General features: G+C 39.4%; 1 protein-coding gene across 2 annotated transcripts in view; it reads left to right on the top strand.

Moving 5' to 3' along the window:
* The window catches only part of PCSK5 (proprotein convertase subtilisin/kexin type 5), a 251,843-nt gene that overhangs the window by 177,142 nt on the left and 52,912 nt on the right, over nucleotides 1–21,789 (top strand). The window contains exons 14-21 of one of the 2 annotated variants that reach the window (XM_035558488.2): nucleotides 6,159–6,302; nucleotides 8,076–8,178; nucleotides 8,720–8,913; nucleotides 10,388–10,472; nucleotides 13,088–13,185; nucleotides 13,736–13,865; nucleotides 14,931–15,046; nucleotides 16,509–21,428. In XM_035558488.2, coding sequence (XP_035414381.1) covers nucleotides 6,159–6,302; nucleotides 8,076–8,178; nucleotides 8,720–8,913; nucleotides 10,388–10,472; nucleotides 13,088–13,185; nucleotides 13,736–13,865; nucleotides 14,931–15,046; nucleotides 16,509–16,624 — 986 coding nt within the window. In that variant the 3' untranslated portion in view covers nucleotides 16,625–21,428. Of the gene's footprint in view, nucleotides 1–6,158; nucleotides 6,303–8,075; nucleotides 8,179–8,719; nucleotides 8,914–10,387; nucleotides 10,473–13,087; nucleotides 13,186–13,735; nucleotides 13,866–14,930; nucleotides 15,047–16,508; nucleotides 21,429–21,789 lie in introns of those variants that run through there. The other variant, XM_035558486.2, reaches the window with a different exon arrangement.

Genomic DNA, 21,789 nt, shown 5'->3' with positions numbered 1-21,789 from the left:
GTGCCATTGTTCTGTCACCCTCACAGTAAAGAAGTGCCCCCTCATATTCAGATGGAACTTCTGGTGTTTCAGTTTGTGTCCGTTGCCTCTTGTCTTGTCACCAGGCACCACTGAAAAGAGTCTGGGCCCATCTTCTTGACACATTCCCTTCAGATATTTATACAGAAGATTCCCTCTCAGACTTCTCTTCTCCAAGGTAAAAAGGCCCAGCTCTCTCAGCCTCTCCTCGTATAACAGATGCTCCAGTCCCTACATCATCTTCGCAGCCCTCTGCTGGACTCTCTGCAGTATGTCCAGTATGGCTCTGGGGAGCCCAGAACTGGACACAGCACTCCAAGAGACGCCCCCCTACACAAGACTGAGTAGAGGGGCAGGATCACCTCCCTTGACTTGCTGGCAACGCTCTTCCAAATGCACCCCAAGATACCATTGCCCTTCTTCATTGACCATGAGGACCCATTGCTGACTCATGGTCAGCCTGCTGTCCACCAGGACTCCCAGGTCCCTCTCTGCAGAGCTGCTCTCCAGCAGGTCAGCCCCCAGCCTGTGGTGGTGCTTCGGGTTGTTCCTGCCGAGGTGCAGGACCCTGCCCTTGCCTTTGTTGAACTTCCCAAGGTTCCTCTTTGCCCAACTCTCTAGTCTGTCCAGGTCCCCCAAATGGCAGTACAGCCCAGCACAGGTTTTTTATTTTCAGTCTGTTTGAATTTGGTAGAGGACATGTATTAATCAGCTACTACATAATTTAAATGTAATTATTTACTGAGAAGAAAACAGACAAAAATCAATGATTTTGAACTCCATTTTGCACTTAGTATTCCTGAAGAAGTCAGGAACCTCTCTGGCCTGAAGGATGATTTAGGGTAGCTCTACCCTGGGCTGCATTAAGAACACTGACAGCAGATAAAGGGAGGTGATCCTCCCCCTCTACTCAGCCCTGGTGAGGGCATACCTGGAGTATTGTGTCCAGTTCTGGGCTCCCCAGTCCAAGAGAGATATGGAGCACCTGGAGTGAGTCCTGAGAAATGCTACTAAAATGATTAAGGGACTGGAGCATCTCTCACATGAGGAATGGCCAAGGAAGCTGGGCCTCTTCATCCTGGAGAGAAGGCTTGGGCTGTCTGATCAATGCGGATAAGTTTCTGAAGGGAGATTGTCAAGAGGATGGGCCAGACTCTCCACAGTGGTGCCCAGTAATAGGCTGAGAGGCAACAGGTTCAAACTGAAACACAAGAAGATCCATCTGAATATGAGGAAAAACTTTACTGCAAGGGTGACTGAGCACTGGAACAGGCTGTCCACAGGAGTCTCCTCCCCTGGAGATATTCAAAAGCTGTCTGGACACAATCCCGGGTAATGTACTTCAGGGGACCCTGCTAGAGCATGGAGGTTGGAATAGGTGATGTCCAGAGGTCCCTTCCAAACTCAACCATTTTGTGATTCCGTGATTCACCTTTTTGTGTGCCAGAACCCAGTGGTTCATCCAACAGGCATAGAGGAGAGCCAAAGAGCAACACATTTCAGCTGTTAATCTCCTCTCTGCCCTGGCACACTCCCTGTACTGAAGCCTAGAAAAGAGGTAACACAGAGCCATCCTGCAAACTGTTCCTTTGGGCTATCCTTTGGGCATTTTTATAGCCCTTTTATGTCACCAGGACAGTCTAAAGAGACCAGCTACATTTCCAGGCATACACTTTAAAGCCTGTTCCTGCACATCACATTCTATGAGAGTCATTGTATAGGTCTTACTGATATATTGATTTCTATACCTTATACATATTCTTCTCAGTGGTACAGTGACTAATCATATGGGACTGATTTCTTTTGCTCTGTGAGGACACAACATTCTCCTCAAGAAACTGGCTGCTCGGGGCTTGGACTGGCGTACGCTTCGCTGGGTTAGAAACTGGCTGGATAGCCGGGCCCAGAGAGTTGTGGTGAATGGAGTCAAATCTGGTTGGAGGCTGGTCACAAGTGGTGTCCCCCAGGGCTCAGTACTGGGGCCGGTCCTCTTTAATATCTTTATCGATGACCTGGATGAGGGCGTCCAGTGCACCCTCAGTAAGTTTGCAGATGACACCAAGCTAAGTGCGTGTGTCGATCTGTTCGAGGGCAGGAAGGCTCTGCAGGAGGATCTGGATAGGCTGGAGCGATGGGCTGAGGTCAACTGTATGAAGTTCAACAAGGCCAAGTGCCGGGTCCTGCACCTGGGGCGCAACAACCCCAAGCAGAGCTACAGGCTGGGAGATGAGTGGTTGGAAAGCTGCCTGGCCGAGAAGGACCTGGGAGTATTGGTTGATAGTCGGCTGAATATGAGCCAGCAGTGTGCTCAGGTGGCCAAGAAGGCCAACAGCATCCTGGCCTGTATAAGAAGCAGTGTGGCCAGCAGGTCTAGGGAGGTGATTGTGCCCCTGTACTCGGCTCTGGTGAGGCCGCACCTCGAGTACTGTGTTCAGTTTTGGGCCCCTCGCTACAGGAAGGACATGGACGTGCTTGAGCGAGTCCAGAGAAGGGCGACCAAGCTGGTGAGGGGTCTGGAGAACAAGTCTTACGAGGAGCGGCTGAGGGAGCTGGGCTTGTTCAGCCTGGAGAAGAGGAGGCTCAGGGGCGACCTTATCGCTCTCTACAGTTACCTTAAAGGAAGCTGTAGTGAGGTGGGGGTTGGTCTGTTCTCCCACGTGCCTGGTGACAGGACGAGGGGGAATGGGCGAAAGTTGCGCCAGGGGAGTTTTAGGTTGGATGTTAGGAAGAACTTCTTTACCGAAAGGGTTATTAAGCATTGGAACGGGCTGCCCAGGGAGGTGGTGGAGTCGCCATCCCTGGAGGTCTTTAAAAGACGTTTAGATGTAGAGCTTAGTGATATGGTTTAGTGGAGTACTTAGTGTTAGGTCGGAGGTTGGACTCGATGATCTTGAGGTCTCTTCCAACCTAGAAATCTGTGTCTGTGTCTGTGTCTGTGACTGAAGCCTAAAGATCCAACATCTGAAGAAAAGGGACAGTAAGGCCAGGGGATGTGGAGAAGGCACACTTTCCCAGACAAGTGTGGTGGAGGAAATTGATATGTTCAAGGAATTTTGCTGGAGAATTTATTCTTTACTTTCTTTTGACCTCAATGTGAAATACTGCTTTAAACTGGTTAGATTTTTGCATGTATTTGTATTTCACATGATGCACGCTGGTTGTGAATTTGGATCCTGGTTCACTGAATATTCTTTGTAATTTGTCACCCAGCTTTCTAGATTTGTGCTTCTCTCATAATGAAAGCCCTCCAATAACATTTCTATTCAGAAAGTTTTGAAAGTGCCTGACATATTCATAGTGGATAAACTCAGATTTTTGGTCATGTTAGGGCTAGTCTCTGCAAGCAACAGAATGTGTAGTAAACAAGTGGTGCTTAAACACAGTTTATGGTGCCTCTCGTTTATCACTGTAGCCTGCAGTTTATCACATCAATATCACCATCATGCCTGTTTCTTGTTTCTTTGTGTGCATGTGTTTGTTTAGCTATTGAAAGGTCTTATAATTAAGAGCTGCAGTTTTCCTGTAATCAAATTGAGAACAAAGAGCCAACATGTCATCATATCCCTGCATTGGCAAGGTAATGCCACATCTGTTACCCGTAAAGAAATGCAGGGTCCAGTTCATAAATGTAGTGCATGTGATTTCTGCATTTAATTCTGTAGAATTTATGGAGGAGGACATGTGCTTGCTGTGGAACACTGTGATATACCCTTTCTCCTGAGCACACAATGTGGAATCTCTCTTACGTACTAAATACAAGCAGAATAAGGTATTATTCTAGCCAAACTAAGTGATGGAAGCAGCCAAAAATGGGCAAAGAAAGATTTTGGCTTAAGTGTGCACATTTTGTTTATTCATTATAAAAGTTGAGTGTATGTATATATAATTATTTATTGAAATATTTTCATTGTGCAAATTAAACCTGCCTTGAGGCGGACTTCATTTATTTGCTGGCAAGTCACATGATTTTTTTCCTTCTTTATTTACTGAACCATTCTTAAAAGGCAGCTAATCTCTTGAGAGACCCTGTGTTATTCCCCCTTGCTGCTCTTTTGCATTAGGTGTATATTGACGGCTCCAATCCTTCCTGCCGATATGTTAATGCAAGCCCTTCCATATGTGTAAGTCCAGACACAACAATACACTGTGCTTGAGAAGCATCAGTGCCTGTGGTTATTTTTAGTGGGTACTTGCAAATATTTTTTTCTAGTACTCAGTATCTTTACCAGTGTTCTGGAAGAAATATAAAATCAACACTTGGAAAGTTTAGTGATCATTGGAGAATAATAAGGACAAGGAGGAAAAGATTAGAGTAATGAAGCAAAACACACATTTTTTGATTGCATCCAATATATTATGGTCAATATGCTGTGGAAGTGGATTAAAATACCGAAAGGACAGAGACTGTATATGGAGAAGCTATATTTTTGAAAAGGCTGCAAAGATGACTGCATGTCCTGTTAAACATCAGCTCCCTATGTGAATCCCTTGCTAAAAAGAAAAATGCATTTAAGAGCACTGCTGAATCACTCTAAAGAACATTGAGAGGTAGCCTGATCCCCATGTGTCTAAACAGGTGGAAAATAGATGATTTGGACATTTTTAATTTAGGGGAGACTAAATTGCTACATGGTTGTGAGCTAGAGCTGGGATAAGACAAACTGAAAATAAAGTGTACAGAGTTTGAAAGCCAGGGCAATTAACCAGTAGTTGGGCAGCAAGCATAGTAGATTCTTCATCAGTTAATTTTTAAAATCAGGATGAATTTCTCTTTAAAAGTAATGCTTTGCTTCAGCTACAAAAAAATTTGGAAGTTACTCTGTGAAACACTTATGTGATATACTCTTTACTACAGTTTCTTAAAAAATGAGTATAGCACAGAGAAGGTTTCATATGGAATGTAGAAAATTCTATCACATAAAGATTAAATTGAGTTGGCAAGAGACAACCAGATAACAGAGATTGCCATCTTTCACCCCAGTATAAACCACTTAAAAGAATTCAGTTACTATCCGTCAGATAGCTGACATTCCTCAGTGAAAGGAGATTCCTCGGTGTAGAGAGATCTTGACAAATTAAAGAGTTGGGAAATCACCAACCACATAAAGTTTAAAAAGAGGAAGTGACAGATTATGCACTTGGGAAGGGGCAACCCTGGCTATACAGGCCAAGTACAGGCAAGGGGATGAGAGGCTGGAGAGCAGTCCTGCAGAAAGACATCTGGGGATTTAGGTCAACAGCAAGGTGAATATCAGTCATCAGTGTACCCTGGCAGACAAAAGAGCTGACCATATCCAGGGGTGCATCAAGCACAGCATTGCTAGTTGGTCAAGGAAAGGGACTGTCCTGCTCTAGCCCATGCCAGTGCAGGCTCACCTTGAGTACTGTGTGCAGTTTTGGGCACCGCAGTATAAGAAGGATATAAAACTATTAGAGAGCTTCCAAAGGATGGCTACAAAGATGGCTATGAGTCTGGAGGGGAAGACATATAAGGAGCAGCTCAGTTCACTTGCTTTGTTCAGCCCAGAGCAGAGCAGGCTGAGGGGAGGCCTCATGGCAGCCTGCAGCTCCCTCATGAGGGGAGCGGAGGGGCAGGCGCTGAGGGACAGCGCTCTCTGGGGACAGCGACAGGACCCGAGGGAACGGCATGGAGCTGGGACAGGGGAGGGTCAGGCTGGGTGTTAGGGAAAGGGTCTGCACCCAGAGGGTGGTCAAGCACTGGGACAGGCTCCCCAGGGCAGTGGTCACAGCACTGAGCCTAGGGGAGATCAAGAAGTGTTTGGACAACGCTTTCAGTCACAGGGATTAACTTTTAGGTAGTCTCATGTGGAGCCAGGAGTTGGATTCAATGATCCTTGTAGGTTCCTTCCAACTCAGAAGCTGTTGAATTCAACCTGTGCAAACTTTTATTAGACTTACAAGAGAGAGGAGTGCAAAAAAAAATACTGTGTAGATTGAAGAAAGTATGCTTTATCAGTTTATACTGGAGCAGAGATTGCACTCTCTATATTAAACTAAGAAAACTGATTTCAAAAGCAAAGTCTTCATACCTACTCAGAGGTCATGTTCACAAGTGATATGTTTTTTAAGACAGAGAAAATAAGAAATGGTTTCTAAAACTAGATTTTAAATACTTCTAGGCAAATTGAAAGAGTGGTCCTTGGTACTCTATGGAACATCCATCCAGCCATACTCACCAAGAAATGATTTTCCAAAAGTGGAAAGAGTGCGGTCCAGTCCAGTTGAAGATCCTACAGAAGATTATGGAACAGATGACTATTCAGGTGTGTATATTCATTCACTCTGTGCATTTACTTATGCAAAACTATGCATATGAAAATATTTCCCTCATTGGACTTTGTATTGTTAATGTATGGCCAGACATTGCTAAGGCTCCTGGCTTGCTTACTCAGTATGTGCTCACTTCTATGTTATGTGTCTCTTAGTCTTTTTGCATTAGTTGAAGACTAGGATTCTGACCCCACAGCAGGGTCTGTGGCCTTTCACATCTGGGAAACAATTAGGTGGTACTGGAAGTTACCAGAAAAAAAAAAAAAATAATAATAATAAAATAGTGAAACAGAAGCATAATCAATACATTGAGCCTTCCTTGGACTTTCTCTGACTAGAAGAATAAGGTTATATTTATATTTCATGTGCTTAGTTAGAAGTGCAATGGCAAAACAGATAATAATTATGCAGGATTTATGAGGATTTATGGTATTTATAAATGGGAAAATTAAAATATTGAGGGTAGAACATGATGCTGACAGCATGTCTTTGCAAAAAGAGGGCTCCATCCGGATTTTCTTCTCAGGGTATGGAAGTAGTGGGAGTTCAGTGAATTGGTTTCTTAATTTAAGATCAGAACTATTTGTTTCATAATTTAAAATTATATATATGTGCCTTTCATCCATACGAGTTTTATACAGTGTTATATTTTTAAGCTGCAGTTAGCATGCTATGAAGAATGCACTGCTTTTCATATAAATATATATATGCATATGCACACAAATATATGTGAAGAACATTACCTTCTACATCTACATGTGTTGTTTCTTGTTGATTCCCATAGAGATTTTTCATTATTTTCATTAGACTTCAGTAGATTTAAATTTTTGGTGCTGCAGAATAAGTTGCCAGTTTCCTACATGTAATCCAACAATGTCATGAGCATTATTTAGAAGGTTATGGCTGATGAATCTTGAGTATAGTTCCTGCAAGCCAACAGCAGGACCATGTTCACTTTAGAACTTTCATTGCACTCTTCTGCCCCAGCATGTCAGACACGCAGTCCCTATTTTTGATTGAGAACTGCTAAACTCCTTGTTTTGGTAGGTGATGAAACACTACTATCTCTGCTGTAAAGGTCACTAACTTCTTAGCTTTTGTCGTATGAAGCAAACACTTCAGTCCTGGTCCCCTATACAAAGTCAGGAGTTGATGGTTCTTTCCTCCCTTAGCTGGAAGGAACTATTTGAAAACTGTAAACATGAGTGTGGGTGAGATGGAGGACTGGTTAACAAGCATTAGCCAACGCTTTTGCAGCATGTAGCAGCACAGAACGAGATGAGTCTGCTCCATGGTTGCTTGTTCACTTGGGCTGTGGCATTTGCCCATTTGATAACCAGAGTAGCTGCTGATTACATTGACCTACTTGTGATAAGTGATGTTGCTAATCATTCCTTATTATGAATTCCAGAGGCCTTTCAACATTTCTAAATAGAATTCAAAATGATTTGTTATGCATTAGGAAGTCATCTGTTTGGATCCAGAAATAGCATCTGGTAGATTCTACAGAGGATGCCACAGTTGCTAAAAATTGTAACTCACTGTGAAGAAATACTGAGGCAAGGATCTGCAAAGGTGTTCAAATACTAAAAAAAATCTCTTTTCAGTTGAGCCAAATTACTACTCAGACCTAAGATCAAATAGGAAAACACAATAATTGTATTCTGTGTTAAAATATTGTTTTAAGGGGTCCTAAGTATTAAATGAGAAGTTTTAATTCCCACCCTGTATTTTGTGGGGGGTTTTCTTGTTTGGTTTTTTTACAGGTCCATGCAATGCGGAATGCAGTAAAGTAGGGTGTGATGGGCCAGGACCAGATCATTGCACTGACTGTCTGCACTACTACTACAAATCCAAGAACAACACACGGTAAGACCAAAAGAAAAAATCTTCACAGATTTGTCAGTATGTATACTAACTTCCTTTCCTCATCTCTTTGCTGTAGTCATGGATTATTAATTTTCCTCTGAATTTGACAAATTTTCTTAGGAGTTGAAAAAAAAAAGATCTAATCAGAATTTCAAGTACAGCATTCAAACAAGATTCCCTGATTATTTCCCCATCTCTTGATATTTTTTCATAAGAGGCTATATATATATATGTAAGTGTGATAGCTACTACAGCTTCAGTGACTGAGTTTGAACAAGATAGAAGGAGGTGTAGATGGTCAAAAATGATACTGTATGACTGTCTGACAAGGCATTTGCCAGTGAGATAACATGCTGTAGGAAAAAAAAAATGCTGAGGCAGCCCGATGCAATGCTTTGGAGGGTTACATGATCATTAGAAAACGTGATCTTTAGAAAAGCATCAATGCTGAGAAATATTTCTGCTTTGCAGTCATGGTCCAGGAATGTGGTGGCAGGTTATTTCATTAACGACTCTGCCTTCTCTTCCCTGCTGTCTGCAGGATCTGTGTTTCGACCTGCCCACCTGGTCACTACAATGCAGACAAGAAACGCTGTAAAAAATGCTCACCCAATTGTGAAACCTGTGTTGGAGGCCATAGTGACCAGTGCATGACCTGTAAATCTGGCTACTACCTGAATGAAGTAACCAATAGCTGTACTACCAGCTGCCCCGATGGGTTTTACCTGGATAAGAGTCAGTATTTCTTATTGTTTCTTTATTGTGGGCTACAGAATTTGATCTGGGGAGGTTGCTGGAATACTTATAAGCAGGAAAAGTATGTTGAATGCATCTCTCTCTTATCCTATTCCTCTTATTAAATTGTTGCTAAGTGTCATTAAGAATCTCCTCAAAAATCAACCTAGGAATCTTTCTTGATTTTAAAAATCATGCTTAGAGGAAAGATGTCATTTCTGCTTGTGGCTGGGAGTAGCTAGCGGAATGATGGCAGTTCAAGAGCGAAGTCAGCTGCAGGACTGAGAAGGTTATCACTACTCCAGAAAAGACAGGCAGATCATGAACATGAGGCATTCCCTTTTCCCATTCTCCCACATTTGGATGCTGTGACACCATGTAGAAAAGGCAGCTGAGAAGTTAACCATGGTCGCTGAATTGGAGCTCTGAGGAAAATAGGCTCCTGGGTTGTAAAATGTAATTGCAATTGGCGTTTCTGACAGGCTTAAGTACCTGCAATGATGTGATGACCCAAGAGCAGTAATTCCCTGCTATGTGAGATACCTAGCTTCCATTTCCTGCGATTGCCACACCTAATTTCTAGTTTTGGGTAGCAAAAATACTTAGACATATATTCAAATGTGCTTAAACTGCACTGACTTCAGTTGGGTTTAAACACATGCTTAGAAGACAAATATGTGCTCAAAGATCTTTGTTCAACCAGATACTTGACCTTTTACTACCTGCATTATGAAGCTGTGTGTTCATTTTTGATGATTAGTAAAAGCAGGTACTACTTTAATTTTTCCATTTGTCACTGTGTGAGAACTACAGTGAAGGGAATTCCCTTCCACCCATTCAAGATAAGTAGATGAAAATGTAAGATTAAGTGGTGATGTTGGTTTTTTATTCTTAGAGAGGAACGTAGTACTGCATCTCAAAAGGGCAGGTCTGAAGAGAGAAAGAGACATCTCTTAAAGTAGGCAACTCTTGAGATGTGAAGACAAGTGTCAGTAACTTATATCTCAACTTTGTTACGATCAGAAGTGTTTGTGCAGGTGTGTCCTTGAATACCAAATCAGGTAAGACATGACAGGCTGTTTGCATGGAAGGCATAGGAAGTAAATTGCAGGATAGTTTCTGGAACATATGGCAGTCATTACTGCTTGTCCCCCCTATATGAAAAGAGGATTTAAGTCCGTATTAAAATAGTGAATTTAAATATCAAATGTTTACAAAGATTTTTGAACAACCTCAAAGCTTGCTATTTCTGTAAGGGCACAACTATAACTTCAAAATTTTAAAAATAAATTAAACCATTTGATGTCTGATGGAAAAAGCTAAAGACAGGCAGAATTCAGCCATTTTAGTCTAGCTAGCTGCTTCTGTTCCAGATGTCAAGCTACAAAACAGTAAGTCATGTTATATGTCCATATAATTTTATTAAATATAACTGACCAGGGTTTTCTGGGCTGTTTTCTTTTTTCCTTTGTAGATAAGATTGTTTGCCGAAAATGTAGTGAAAACTGTAAGACATGTGTTGAATTCCAAATCTGCACGGAATGCAAACATGGCCTAAGGTAAGGAAATGATGGATATCACTAAACGCAATAGCTGAAGAGGCTTAGAAGTCTGTGGGTATGCAGTGAAGAACATCAGATAGCTGTTTAACCTTGAGTGGCCCTCATTTCATGTGTTCCATTGCTGTTTAGGCAGTAACATAGTATTTTTTTATGCTACTGTGTGCTGGTTTGGCCAACAATGGGTTTTTAGAAAACCTTTCATTTCAGGTAAAATAAAAGTTACAGTCATGTGGAAATCTGGATTTTTTTTTTTTTTTTTTTTTTGACCTACAGTGTGGCAGTCAAGGATTATTTTAGAGGTAGACCTGGTGAATCATATTAACCTTTCTGATTCATTCTTCTGATAGTTAGAAACTATTTTCTTATCTTTATTGTGTTTCTTCGTACATCCAGTCACTCACTTATCTCAAGTACCTCAGGCTCAATTCTATTACACTGTAGTGTGCACATTATTTTGAACAGCAGTGGATATTTTTATTTCATAGGAGGACTTAATCATTTCTGAAACTGATAGGTAGAACCCACAAAGCATCAATACACATTTCAAGCTCCTTTATGAATGAATGACCTTTTGATCCAAGCAGCTAAGGTCAAAAATCCTTCAAAATTCATGAAGGAGCGTATGCTGGCTTTATGCCACAAAAAATATGAAGTCAATATTCAGTATCTGTAGGGGTTCTTCTTTCAGAATATGGTGTTCTGCAAATGTTTTAACACTGAGCTTTTACATTTCGTCAAAGTGGATTTTTGTCTTTCAGGTAGTATAAGCTGAAAGTTGTTTTTCTCCAGGACATCAAGAGCTAGATTCCTTTACATTTTGTAAAGGAATTCCCATTTCTGTGTATTTATATTGCATTTATATTTTTCAAGTGTTTGCACAATTTTTATTACAGATATCTCTTTAAAAAACAAAAAACAAAAAAACACAGACCCTTTGAAGAGGAAGTGTGATCTAGTGGGAAGGAAAGCATGGGACCAAATATGAACATTTCACTCTTTGTGAAATATGAGTATTTGCTTCCATTTAAAAAAGTAATTAAATTTGCAGTCCATGTTAAGAGTTTGGAGAATTTTAACAGAATCAACATGGCCTTCTGTGTATCTGTGAAATTAAATTAGTAAAGTAGTGGTTCAGAAGTTCCTATAATTGGCAAATAATGTCAGAAGAACCATATTAGTGACCTTATAGGACACAGTCTCCGTAGAAAAGCTATGTCTGGTTTTCTGTATTTCTCAGGAACTAACTTCACATACTTCCATGTCCATTAATATCAGCTTGTAGCACCGCTGAAGAAGTAGACAAATCTATTCTGTGTGACAAAAGAAGGAGCAACAAAAATTTAAAAAAAAAAAAAAACACAACATATTTCATGTTTTCTTGGGCAATATTAGCAAGCTCAGACTGGTTTTTGGTAACATTTTCAAAGAGCACCATCTGTCTGGTGTGAAAAATAAGTGGAGTCTCGAGACCCAGAACATGCACTTCATATTCCAGTTGTTCAAAACTTCCTGCATTTGCTTGGCAGAGATGTGTCTATGGGCAGGATGTATCTATGGTTGGGACTTGGAAGACATTGATTCCAGTTCTGATCCTGCTGTTGACCCGTTAACTAAACTCAGGCAAATGATTAGTTTTCCCATCTGTAAAAATATGATAATGCTACCTGCCTTGTAAAGCACTTTGAGGTGTGTGGCTGAGGAAAAATAGTAAGAAAAGAGATGTTACATTTCTTGAATTGCTAATTTATTTTTTTCTGAACTGGGATCATAGACACTCCAAAAGTTCCAGCGGTGCAGAGCACACAAAACTTTTGTTTTATCCAATCTATAAAACAGCATTAGCTCTCACATAAGGTGATAATCCCTAGAGCTGAAGAGCATTTTTAGAGAAAGAGCTCAATTCGGTGAAAGCTGAGATTCCACATAAGATGGCAAACATGGCAGAGAAGTCCTACCTTTAAAAAAACAAAACAACAAAAAAAAAAACTGTTACTCAGTACCTTGTGCCCCTCAAAAGTACCTGCAGGCAGAATACCTCCATCTGTAATCTAGACAAATCACCCATGCCATGCATAACTGCTATTCAGTTAGGAGATTTTAAAGGAAACTGCTATGGCAGAAAGAGGTGGTGATTTCCTTGTTTGAGAATCTATTCTTGGTTTGTGCTGTAGAATGGTATCCGGAGATGCTGCTGATCTTTCAAACAAAGTATGATGTCTTGTTAACAAGTCCCTTAGTATTTTTTTAATGCAGTGGTGCTGACACTGTGTCAAATTCCTCATGGGTAATTGCGTTTTACATGCCTGAATTTTTAGGACTCTGGCATCTTTCATATTTTACTGTCCTCTACTACTTAGTAGTACTTACAATGAGTTTGTAAACAGCGTCTATGTTTCACCATAGATGAAACTGTATTTCATTCCCACTTGATGTGATTGCTGTCTCTAAATTTACACAAATATGACCAGTGAAGGAAGCCAATGAATCCTAATCTATGAGTTGCACTTTCATTACAGGAGAACCGCTGGTTTGTGAATGACCTTCTTGTCTTTTGTTGCTGTTATCTGCTCAAACATTGTGCTTTTTTTTTTTTTTTCCCGTTTTTACAATAGTTTGCATGGCACCAAATGTGCTATCCGCTGTGAAGATGGAAAATACCATAATGGTAGGGAATGTGAACCGTGTCACCGTTCCTGTGCAACATGTGCAGGTATCTGACTGGCATTTATCTGCATTGTTTCCTTTCCTCCCTAATTTTAGCTCTGATTTTATATTTTTATTGTTACTACATTCTAGTTACAGTATAATGTGCCTGCTGACATGTAATTTCTTAATTCTTTTGATAGTTCTTTAATATATCTTAAATATGGCAGACTTGTTTCAGTTAACATGAAAATCTAATTGAAGGTGTGCATACATTCTTTTTTTTCTTTTTTTTTTCCTTCTAATAGTGATCATTCTAATTTCCAGTAATGCCTTCCATTTTCCTTCTGGATTGGAAGAATGATTGGATAGATTTTATGGCATGTATGGAACTACCAACATACATTTCTTTCAGAAAAAGAAATACTGAAATTATGTAATGTGTTTTCTTCTAACCATATACCTTTATTGTTTGATGTTACTCTTTGAAAGAAAGTAAGGCAAGTAAAACGTGGTCTCTAAAATTAAGATAAGGTTTTGCTACAGATAGAGTTGATGTCTGTTACAGAACAGGAGGAACTAACCACTAATATAATGTATTTTCTCTGGGGTTTAAGGTGGTGGAGTAGACGCTTGTATAAACTGCACACAGGGCTATTTTATGGAAGATGGGAGATGTGTTCAGTCCTGCAGTACTGGTTACTACCTTGATCACTCTACTGAAAGTGGATACAAAAGCTGCAAAAGGTATCATCTGTGGCTAATGTGTCTGATGTTCAGTAGTATGTTAGCTATTATTGTGTTAAGAAAGATAATACTTGTGAGAACAGAAAACACTGCTGACTTCAAAAAATAGGGAAAATGTGCTGCATACTAAGCAAATGAAGTAAAATATTGGTTTTTGTTTTGTTTTGTTTTAAATTTTGAGTTATATTCATGCAGATCATCTGACAGTATTTTTCTAGTAATCATACATGTCCTTCACTTTAAAAAGCCTATAGTGAGAATCTGAGTAGATATGCATAGAAATGTAGAATTTACAAATCTGGCAGAGGATCTGTGTTTCTCAATAACAAGCCAAAAAAAAAAAAAAGTGAATCTATGATTTTTTAATATCAGGTTAATTACTATTTATAAAGAACATTTCAGTTCTTCAGCTGTATAGACATAAACATGACATAAATATATTAACAGACTTACTGTCCAGCATAGCTCATCTGAGTGTACCAATAGGTAGATAAACCTCAGAGAAGGTTGTGCTGTGCAAAGAGGGGACATACATTTCTATTTCATTCTTTGTTAAACAAATACTACTTGTTGCCCTTTGGAACTGTTTATTATTGACTCACATTGAGCTCAAGGCAGGAAGGGAATCACCATGTGTTACAGTTTTCCAGTCTTTCACACACAAAAAAAAGCAATCGATACACAGTGAAAATCTAACAGCCAGAAAGACGATGAAATGACCGGGAAGCAGGTCAGTCTTTTCCATCCTGTGGCTTTGAGTTCATCCCTTGCTGGTGTATGGATGCACTATCAGCTTAATACTTCTGTTGATTACTTCTGCATAGTTCCTAAATACTAGAATAATGCAGATATTTAGTTTCAAAAAAAATGTGAATAAAAAGTGGTTGGAGGACAGAAACAGGACTGACTTGCAGAAGGAGGTCATTTTTTTTTAAATTATTACCATTGTTAGAACAGCTTATACCTCTGGAAACAGCAAACAAGCCCTTTGCAGTGCAGAAGCAGCCTCCTGGGAACTCTTGTATTTGGTGAGGCCATAAGGCCAACCCTAACACTGTCTTTCAGATGTGATGCCAGCTGTTTGGACTGCAGTGGTCAAGGAGACAGAAACTGTACGATCTGTCCAAGTGGCTACAACCTAGACTCTGGTGTCTGCATAGTGGGAACAGTCTGCAAGGATGGTGAGTGCAATTCTCTGAAAAGATCTGTTTTACCATTGCTGCTTCTTTTACATGTATTGGGTTCGGCTGGTCTCTTTTTATTTGTCAAATTCTCAATTTGAGTTCTACATTACTTTTTACTTTTTTCAGGCTTGTGAAAAGGAGAAAGCCACATAAGTGTGCATTAATGAGATTAGTCACATACACACCTGAATTTTCCTAAAATAGTTTTCCCCCTGGCAGCAACCTACTTTTGCTTCCTTTTCTGTTTTTCAAAAGACATTGCTTTCAAAAAAATTTATATGAGGACCCTAGCGTACTGTCAATAGAATTACATTTATTTATTTCACCACTTTAAACCGTGAAAATGCTGATAAGTAAAAAGGATCTTAAGTACCTGTAGTGTTACTTGAATTATGTGAAAGGGTAATGAGAAAAAAGAAAAACAGTGGGCACCAATTTGTAATGGAGACTTGAACTTCCTCCAAGCTCTCTGAGGCAATGAAGGTATCATTCTTATTGCATGATTGGCTTCATTATTCACTAATAGTCATTCCTTTCAAAAGTCAAAATTACAGAGACACTGAGATAGCATCATGCTTCTCTTAAAATATTACTGTGTGTATTACTTGTAGATAACAATCCAACAAGTGGTATCCAAGAGGAAAATCACACCAGAACAAAGCCCAGTGTTAAGCAGCGTGAAAGATACCTGATATAAAGTGCAGTAATACATGCATGTACATATGCAGTTTGGTCTTTATTACGGTAGGGTAAATCCATCCTCATTTGTCCACACGCAGCTTCAGCTGGGTACACACTTACAGTTGCCCAGGACTGGGGACACCCTGCCTCAGTCCTGTCTCCCTGGTTCTTTCAAGTGCAGTTGCCATGACAAGGCAACACGTGGGCATGTGGGCCATGAGGCGATTGCAGTGCATCCTGCTGTATCCCACCACATGGTGTGTGCTCTCCACAGCCCAGGGTAGCCAAGGAAAGTACAGAAGTCTTTCCTTCTGTTAAGTTACCAAGCATGGAGGGCCTCATTTCGCTGCCTGACAATTAGCACTGGGTACGTGTCTTAACTCACTCTGCAGGATGTGCATTTCTGTTGAAAATGTTTATTCTTTTTCCATGGTTTGACTGTTTTATTCTTTTGAATCATGAAAATCAAAAACAAATTCCTTTGCTGTAAATATCACTGTTTTCTAATTATTCTCTTTCTAATCTTTTTTTTTCCTTTTCACAAATGGATACCAATCATTCCCTGTTGGACCACACAATATCTCTTCCTGAAAAAAAAAAAAAATGCTGTTGACTGAAATTCCTTCTGATGGACCAAATTTCCTACTTGCTACCTGCTCCTGAATGGTCTCTTCAACCAAATCTGCCTGTCTGACCAATTAAACCTCCCTCCATTGTACACACCATGCTCTCCAAACCTTCAACTTCCCCTTCTTCTCTTGCTGCTGCCCTCCGGAAGCCACGGAAGAGTCCTGGGCCGAGGGAGGATTCTGTATGCTGGTGAAAAAGAACAATCTCTGCCAGCGGAAAGTGCTTCAGCAACTGTGTTGCAGAACATGTACGCACAAGGGGTGAACTGACACCTCCCAGAGTCCTCCTGCTCCTGTAGACTTATAGATTAATCCGTATTATTGAAAAAGGAAAAAAGAAAAAAAAAAAAGCCACCTCTCTCTCTCTCCCCCCTCTTTGTCTGGGGAGATGGTGAACTGTTTGTTGGAACTTAAATGGAAAAACTACAACACGCCTACCTTTCATAACTGGGTGTTTAGAGCTGAGCATCCAGGATCACAGAGTCAGTATTGTGTGACCAAAGCATTTGATGCCAAAATTAACGTTTAACTCATGATTTGATTTCTTGTCAATCTTAGGATTATTCCTGTTTTTTGAAGGTCCTTTTTCTTCCCTTTTTTTTCCTGCTTGTTTCCCCTTCAAGTTTAAAGAGTGTTTCAAGAACACGCACGTTTACACGGATTAAAACTAAACTATACAAAAAAAATTTGCATTAGTCTTTTTAGTGCTATGTAAATTGACAGGGGGAACTTCAGGAAATGAGTCCCTAAGGGAATCAGAAACATCATCAGCTGCAGGACTAAGTTCTGTCCCTTTCGTACCAGTATTTAAAAAAGAAAAGTGATCATTTCTGCACACATTTCTTTCCTACTTCCTCTGCTGTGTGCTGTTTTTTGTATCACATGCAGTGTGTATATATGTTTTGCCCAAAGTGGTTTTTTTGGTCATATAGATCTCATTTTTAGACAGCTAGCTTATTAACAGATATGCTAGGATTTTTATTTTATTTTTTTAAATTGTAAAAGCTATTTCAAATAAACTTAAAAAAAAACTTTGTTCCTGTTGTGAACAAGTTCAGAAGAAACTACTCTTGGTTTGCGTAAGCAAGAGTAATGTATACGTGGAAATCAAAACATTGCTAACATGTAAGGAGTAGTCATAAATTATTGTTGTCTTGTAATGTTCACCAAAAAGGGGATATTATCATGCAGATATGTGGGGATATTTCATAGTGCCCATACAGAAATGCCAGTGTGACTGTATGTGACAGAATGTGTTTACAGGACTGGATTTATAATTGAGCATGTAACACTGTGCCAAATACATCTCCAGGGGTAATTACGTATAGGGCAATAAATCAACTGTTTTCTTGATGTAACAATCGTGTCTTGATGGGCCTGAATCTGCTTTTAACTGCTGACAGTACAAATTTCAGCAGGAATAATCCTGCTGAGGCCAATAGAGTTACCTCACTGTAAAACCATCCTGGGTGGTAAGAGAAGTAGGCTTCTGCCTTCTCTCTTTACCCAGGTACACAGCTGTCAGTACAAATTTCTGTTTAATATGTATTCATCAGCTTCACTTAGCATGCTGTTTGGAAGCCATTAATTTTAACGAAAAATAGTAAATTGAACTTTGAAGATACTGTTTTGGGGGGAAAATACTTAAAACGTGCAAAGTGTCTCTCTGTTTTCTTTCCAGGACACACAAGTAGAAAATGTATTGCAGGTGTTTAAGCATGTAAATGTTAGAAAATAAAGAGAACCTCCTTTCTAAATACCAAAATGATTGTGGAAGTTTTACAAATGATGGATACAAATCTATAGAAGTAATATGCCCGCTTTTCCAGAGAGCAGATAAACTATTACAACCCATGTCTGGTTCTGTATGACAGGGGGCCTGTGAAGCTCCTTTGGTGCCCATCACAGATTTCCTGCTAAACATGCAAAGCTATAAGAATTTAATATGTGCTAGTTTAACTACTAGTCTGTTACTGCCTCATTTCTCAATATAACATTTTTAACTAGAACATAATGCTTTCAAAGTTTAAGTTAATATTATATATATATTATATATAAATATATATTCATAATTGAGATTTAATTATGTAATGGATTGTAAAGAGTTTGTTTGGATACTTACAAATGCCTCTAACACTATTATAGAGAAAAAATTAATATCTTTGTTTTCTTTTTAAAAAAAAATGACACATTGTTAAATCCAAATTCATTTTTACTGAAAAAAATACTGTACATGTGTAAAATGTTCAGTTGTTATTTGTAAAATAGGGTAGTTCTGTTGTAATTGATATCGGCCAAAATCAATGTTATTCCATATTTTATTTTTTCTATTAAATTAACCTAAATTCCTGTTCCTTTGGTCTGGAAAAACATGTTGGTAATCTATATATGTAAAATATCTCTGTTGAAGGGCACAGGTAGCTTTATCCTATAGATACTACATGCAAGTCATTGAAACAAATTGGGGGAGGGTAAGGATGTTTCATTTTTTTGTGGATTTTTTTAAGTGATGAAATTTATGAAAGCAGAAATGTCTGGATTCTGTGGGAGGACACCTTTTGTGTACTATCAGTTCAGCTGTGTCCAAACCCTGATGGGCAATAGTGCTGGCTTCCTTCTCCCCATTAGAGTTTGTGTCTTGCATACTTTGGATTAAAAAGCTGCATGCATAAACACCTTTTGACTCAGAAGGCTTAGGAGAAGCGTAGTAGTTTTATGGTCGTTCATGGCCATTTGCACAGTACAATACTGATGCTTGTTTATATGCCAATACTCACATTCTGCACACCTCAGGTCACAACCCCGGTCTACCACTTAAGAGCAGCAGGCTGTCTCCTTTCCATTAAATCAAGAGGGCTCCCTGTAGTCTTAGCTGTAATCCCTGCAGGATCAGAGCTTCCACTGACATTAGATGATGCTTTCATTCATTTTCCACTTAGTCCTACAACCTGAGTGGAGAACAAAGTGGCAACTCATCCTCAGAATTTGTATATTCAGATGAAGCTCTAAGCATGTTCACTGAGGACATGTAAAGAAGATCCTGAAAAAACATTTTTTAGCCATCGGCTTTCAGCCTCAAATATCTCAGTATCACCAACTTGGTTTCAAAATATGGAATTAGGTCATCAATCTCTCAGTTTTCCTGTCAGTTCTTGGACAGCACATGTTCAGCAATAGTTTCATTAAGCCAGACTAGGAAAAAAGGTTGGCCTAACCCTTATACCGATGCTCTATGAAGAGCTGCTTCTTTCAGGTCCCATCCCACGTTCATATTCAAACTGGCATGAGAAATTCAAGCAATCACAATGTCAAGACTTCATCTTCTTTGGGTGGGAAATATACAAAGAGTACATTCTTTACAGCTCTGGCCAAATAAGTCCGCCCTAGAGGGTGTACATCTAAATGTTGGTCTGTGAAACCTCACAGAAAAGCAAGCCTAGACAGAAAATAGATTGAAAATGAGAAATTTCCAGTGTCAGTTCAGACTTTTTGAACATTGTTATTTCTTGATGCATTGACAGCCGTGGCCAGATGCAGAATTAGTAAACAGCACTATAGTTAGTCCTTGCACAAGAGGCTCACTGCAGCAATGGGATTGTGATTGAAGGAAGCTAGTGTGTCCCCATCTGCAGAATTATCAGTGATTGATCTCTGATCAATGCTGAGTATTCATATTTGACAGTATTTGGACATATTTGGAGTATTCATTATTTGACACCTTGTTGTTAGCGTGCAGAACAGATATGGACCTTGTTAGGAAGATCAGAACCTGCTAAGCTTGAAGAAAATGCAACTTTTCATCCTGTATGAAAGGACACTTGATGATGTCGGTCCAGATCTGTTCATTGATTTCTGCCTTATTTATAACACAAGTCAAAAAAACAATGAAAGATTTTTAAGTCAATTTTCTTATTAAGGCATGTCACTTCCATGGCAAACTATTTGCCTGTTCATGTATGTTCAGAATAATTCTTATTCAATCATTGATTTAAAAGTGAAATGAATACTTAGACAGGCCTCTTCCTTACTAAAAGTCTCAGGGACAATGGCAGCTGTGGGTCAAAAAAATCGCATGCATCAGCTAACACTATTTTTAACCAGAAAGAAGGTTAGCATGCCATAGACAAGCAGATTATCTGCTGAAGACTGTTGTATGAATGCACCATTTTGCAAGTGGAGGATGCATTTCTCTTTCTGTAAATGGGCCATATGCCTTTCTAGCTGCCGCTGTCCATCTCAATCATACACCAGTTCTGTGGGATCAGCAAATCAGAGACACACTGGGTTGTGTCAGTGGAAACTATGCTTCTTACCAGTAGCTTCTGTGGCTCTTGGGTTAGACCCCATCTACCCACACACCAATCTCCACTGGTATATCTCATCTCTTTCTGGGAGGCTTTGCAAGCTCCCTCACTGTGGAGAACACAGTTTTCTAATAGAGACTTCCCTATGAGATTATACAGATTACCCCAGTTCCTATTTGGACTACAAGCTTCCAATGCCCTGTGAAATTCTGAGCAAAACCTGTTACTGAATATATGCTATAATACCAAGGCTGCTGCATGTTGTCAGGTAATGATAAGAGGCGTGACCCTATGACCCTTTAAGATGAGTAAACTTATATGCAGAGATACTAGAGCTGACTACAGCAACTTCATTCCTAAATAGAACTTGCAGCTGGTGATGGCCAAGTTAATTCTCTTAGTAGCCACATTGCAACCAGACTGAATATTACCTATATCAGTGGCCACTTTAGGTAACTATCTGCTACTTAAAAAACAAAACAAAACAAAACAAAACAAAATGAAATTGATGAACTGAATGACTTTGAGAAGGCCTGTTATAAATTCAAGATTCCTGTAAAGACATTTAAGTGACAGCTTGTATGATTCAGTGTTTTCAATCTGCAGTGCAACTCATGGAACAGTAACTTGTCTTTGATCCATTACCATGCTTTATATTTATATTGCGTATGCCATTGTCATGTCATTGGTTAAGAATGAATCAAGAAAAGTTCTGTCATTAAATGTTTGTGCAAAATATTTTAAGCGAGCATTAAAAAAGTTTTACAACATACAGAAAAATGTCCTAGTCGAGTTTGCATCAAAAAGAAACTGACCCCAACGTGAACTTACACGAAAATTTTCAGAATCTGCAGTTTCAATATATGATAAAGAAGGTTGAAAAAGTATGAACACTTTGTTTAACAAGAGGGAAAAACTGTTTGATGTAAATTTTTTCTTTACTTGTCTTAAATCATTGTGGAAGATTCCAATTTTGTTTAAATTGCTTATCTGATTATTTATTACCATCACTCATTACAGTGTTTTGGGGCTTAAATCCTCCTCTTAGTCCACTAGCAAGGGCTAAAGAATTGTATGTAGCAACACAGTGTCCTTGAGATCAAATTAAAGCTATAGAGTTTAGGAT

The sequence above is a fragment of the Cygnus atratus genome, chromosome Z (genome assembly GCF_013377495.2).
Source record: "Cygnus atratus isolate AKBS03 ecotype Queensland, Australia chromosome Z, CAtr_DNAZoo_HiC_assembly, whole genome shotgun sequence".
NCBI lineage: Eukaryota > Metazoa > Chordata > Aves > Anseriformes > Anatidae > Cygnus > Cygnus atratus.
Note: the sequence above shows the minus strand (reverse complement) of the source record. Positions and strands in the feature narration are given on the sequence as shown.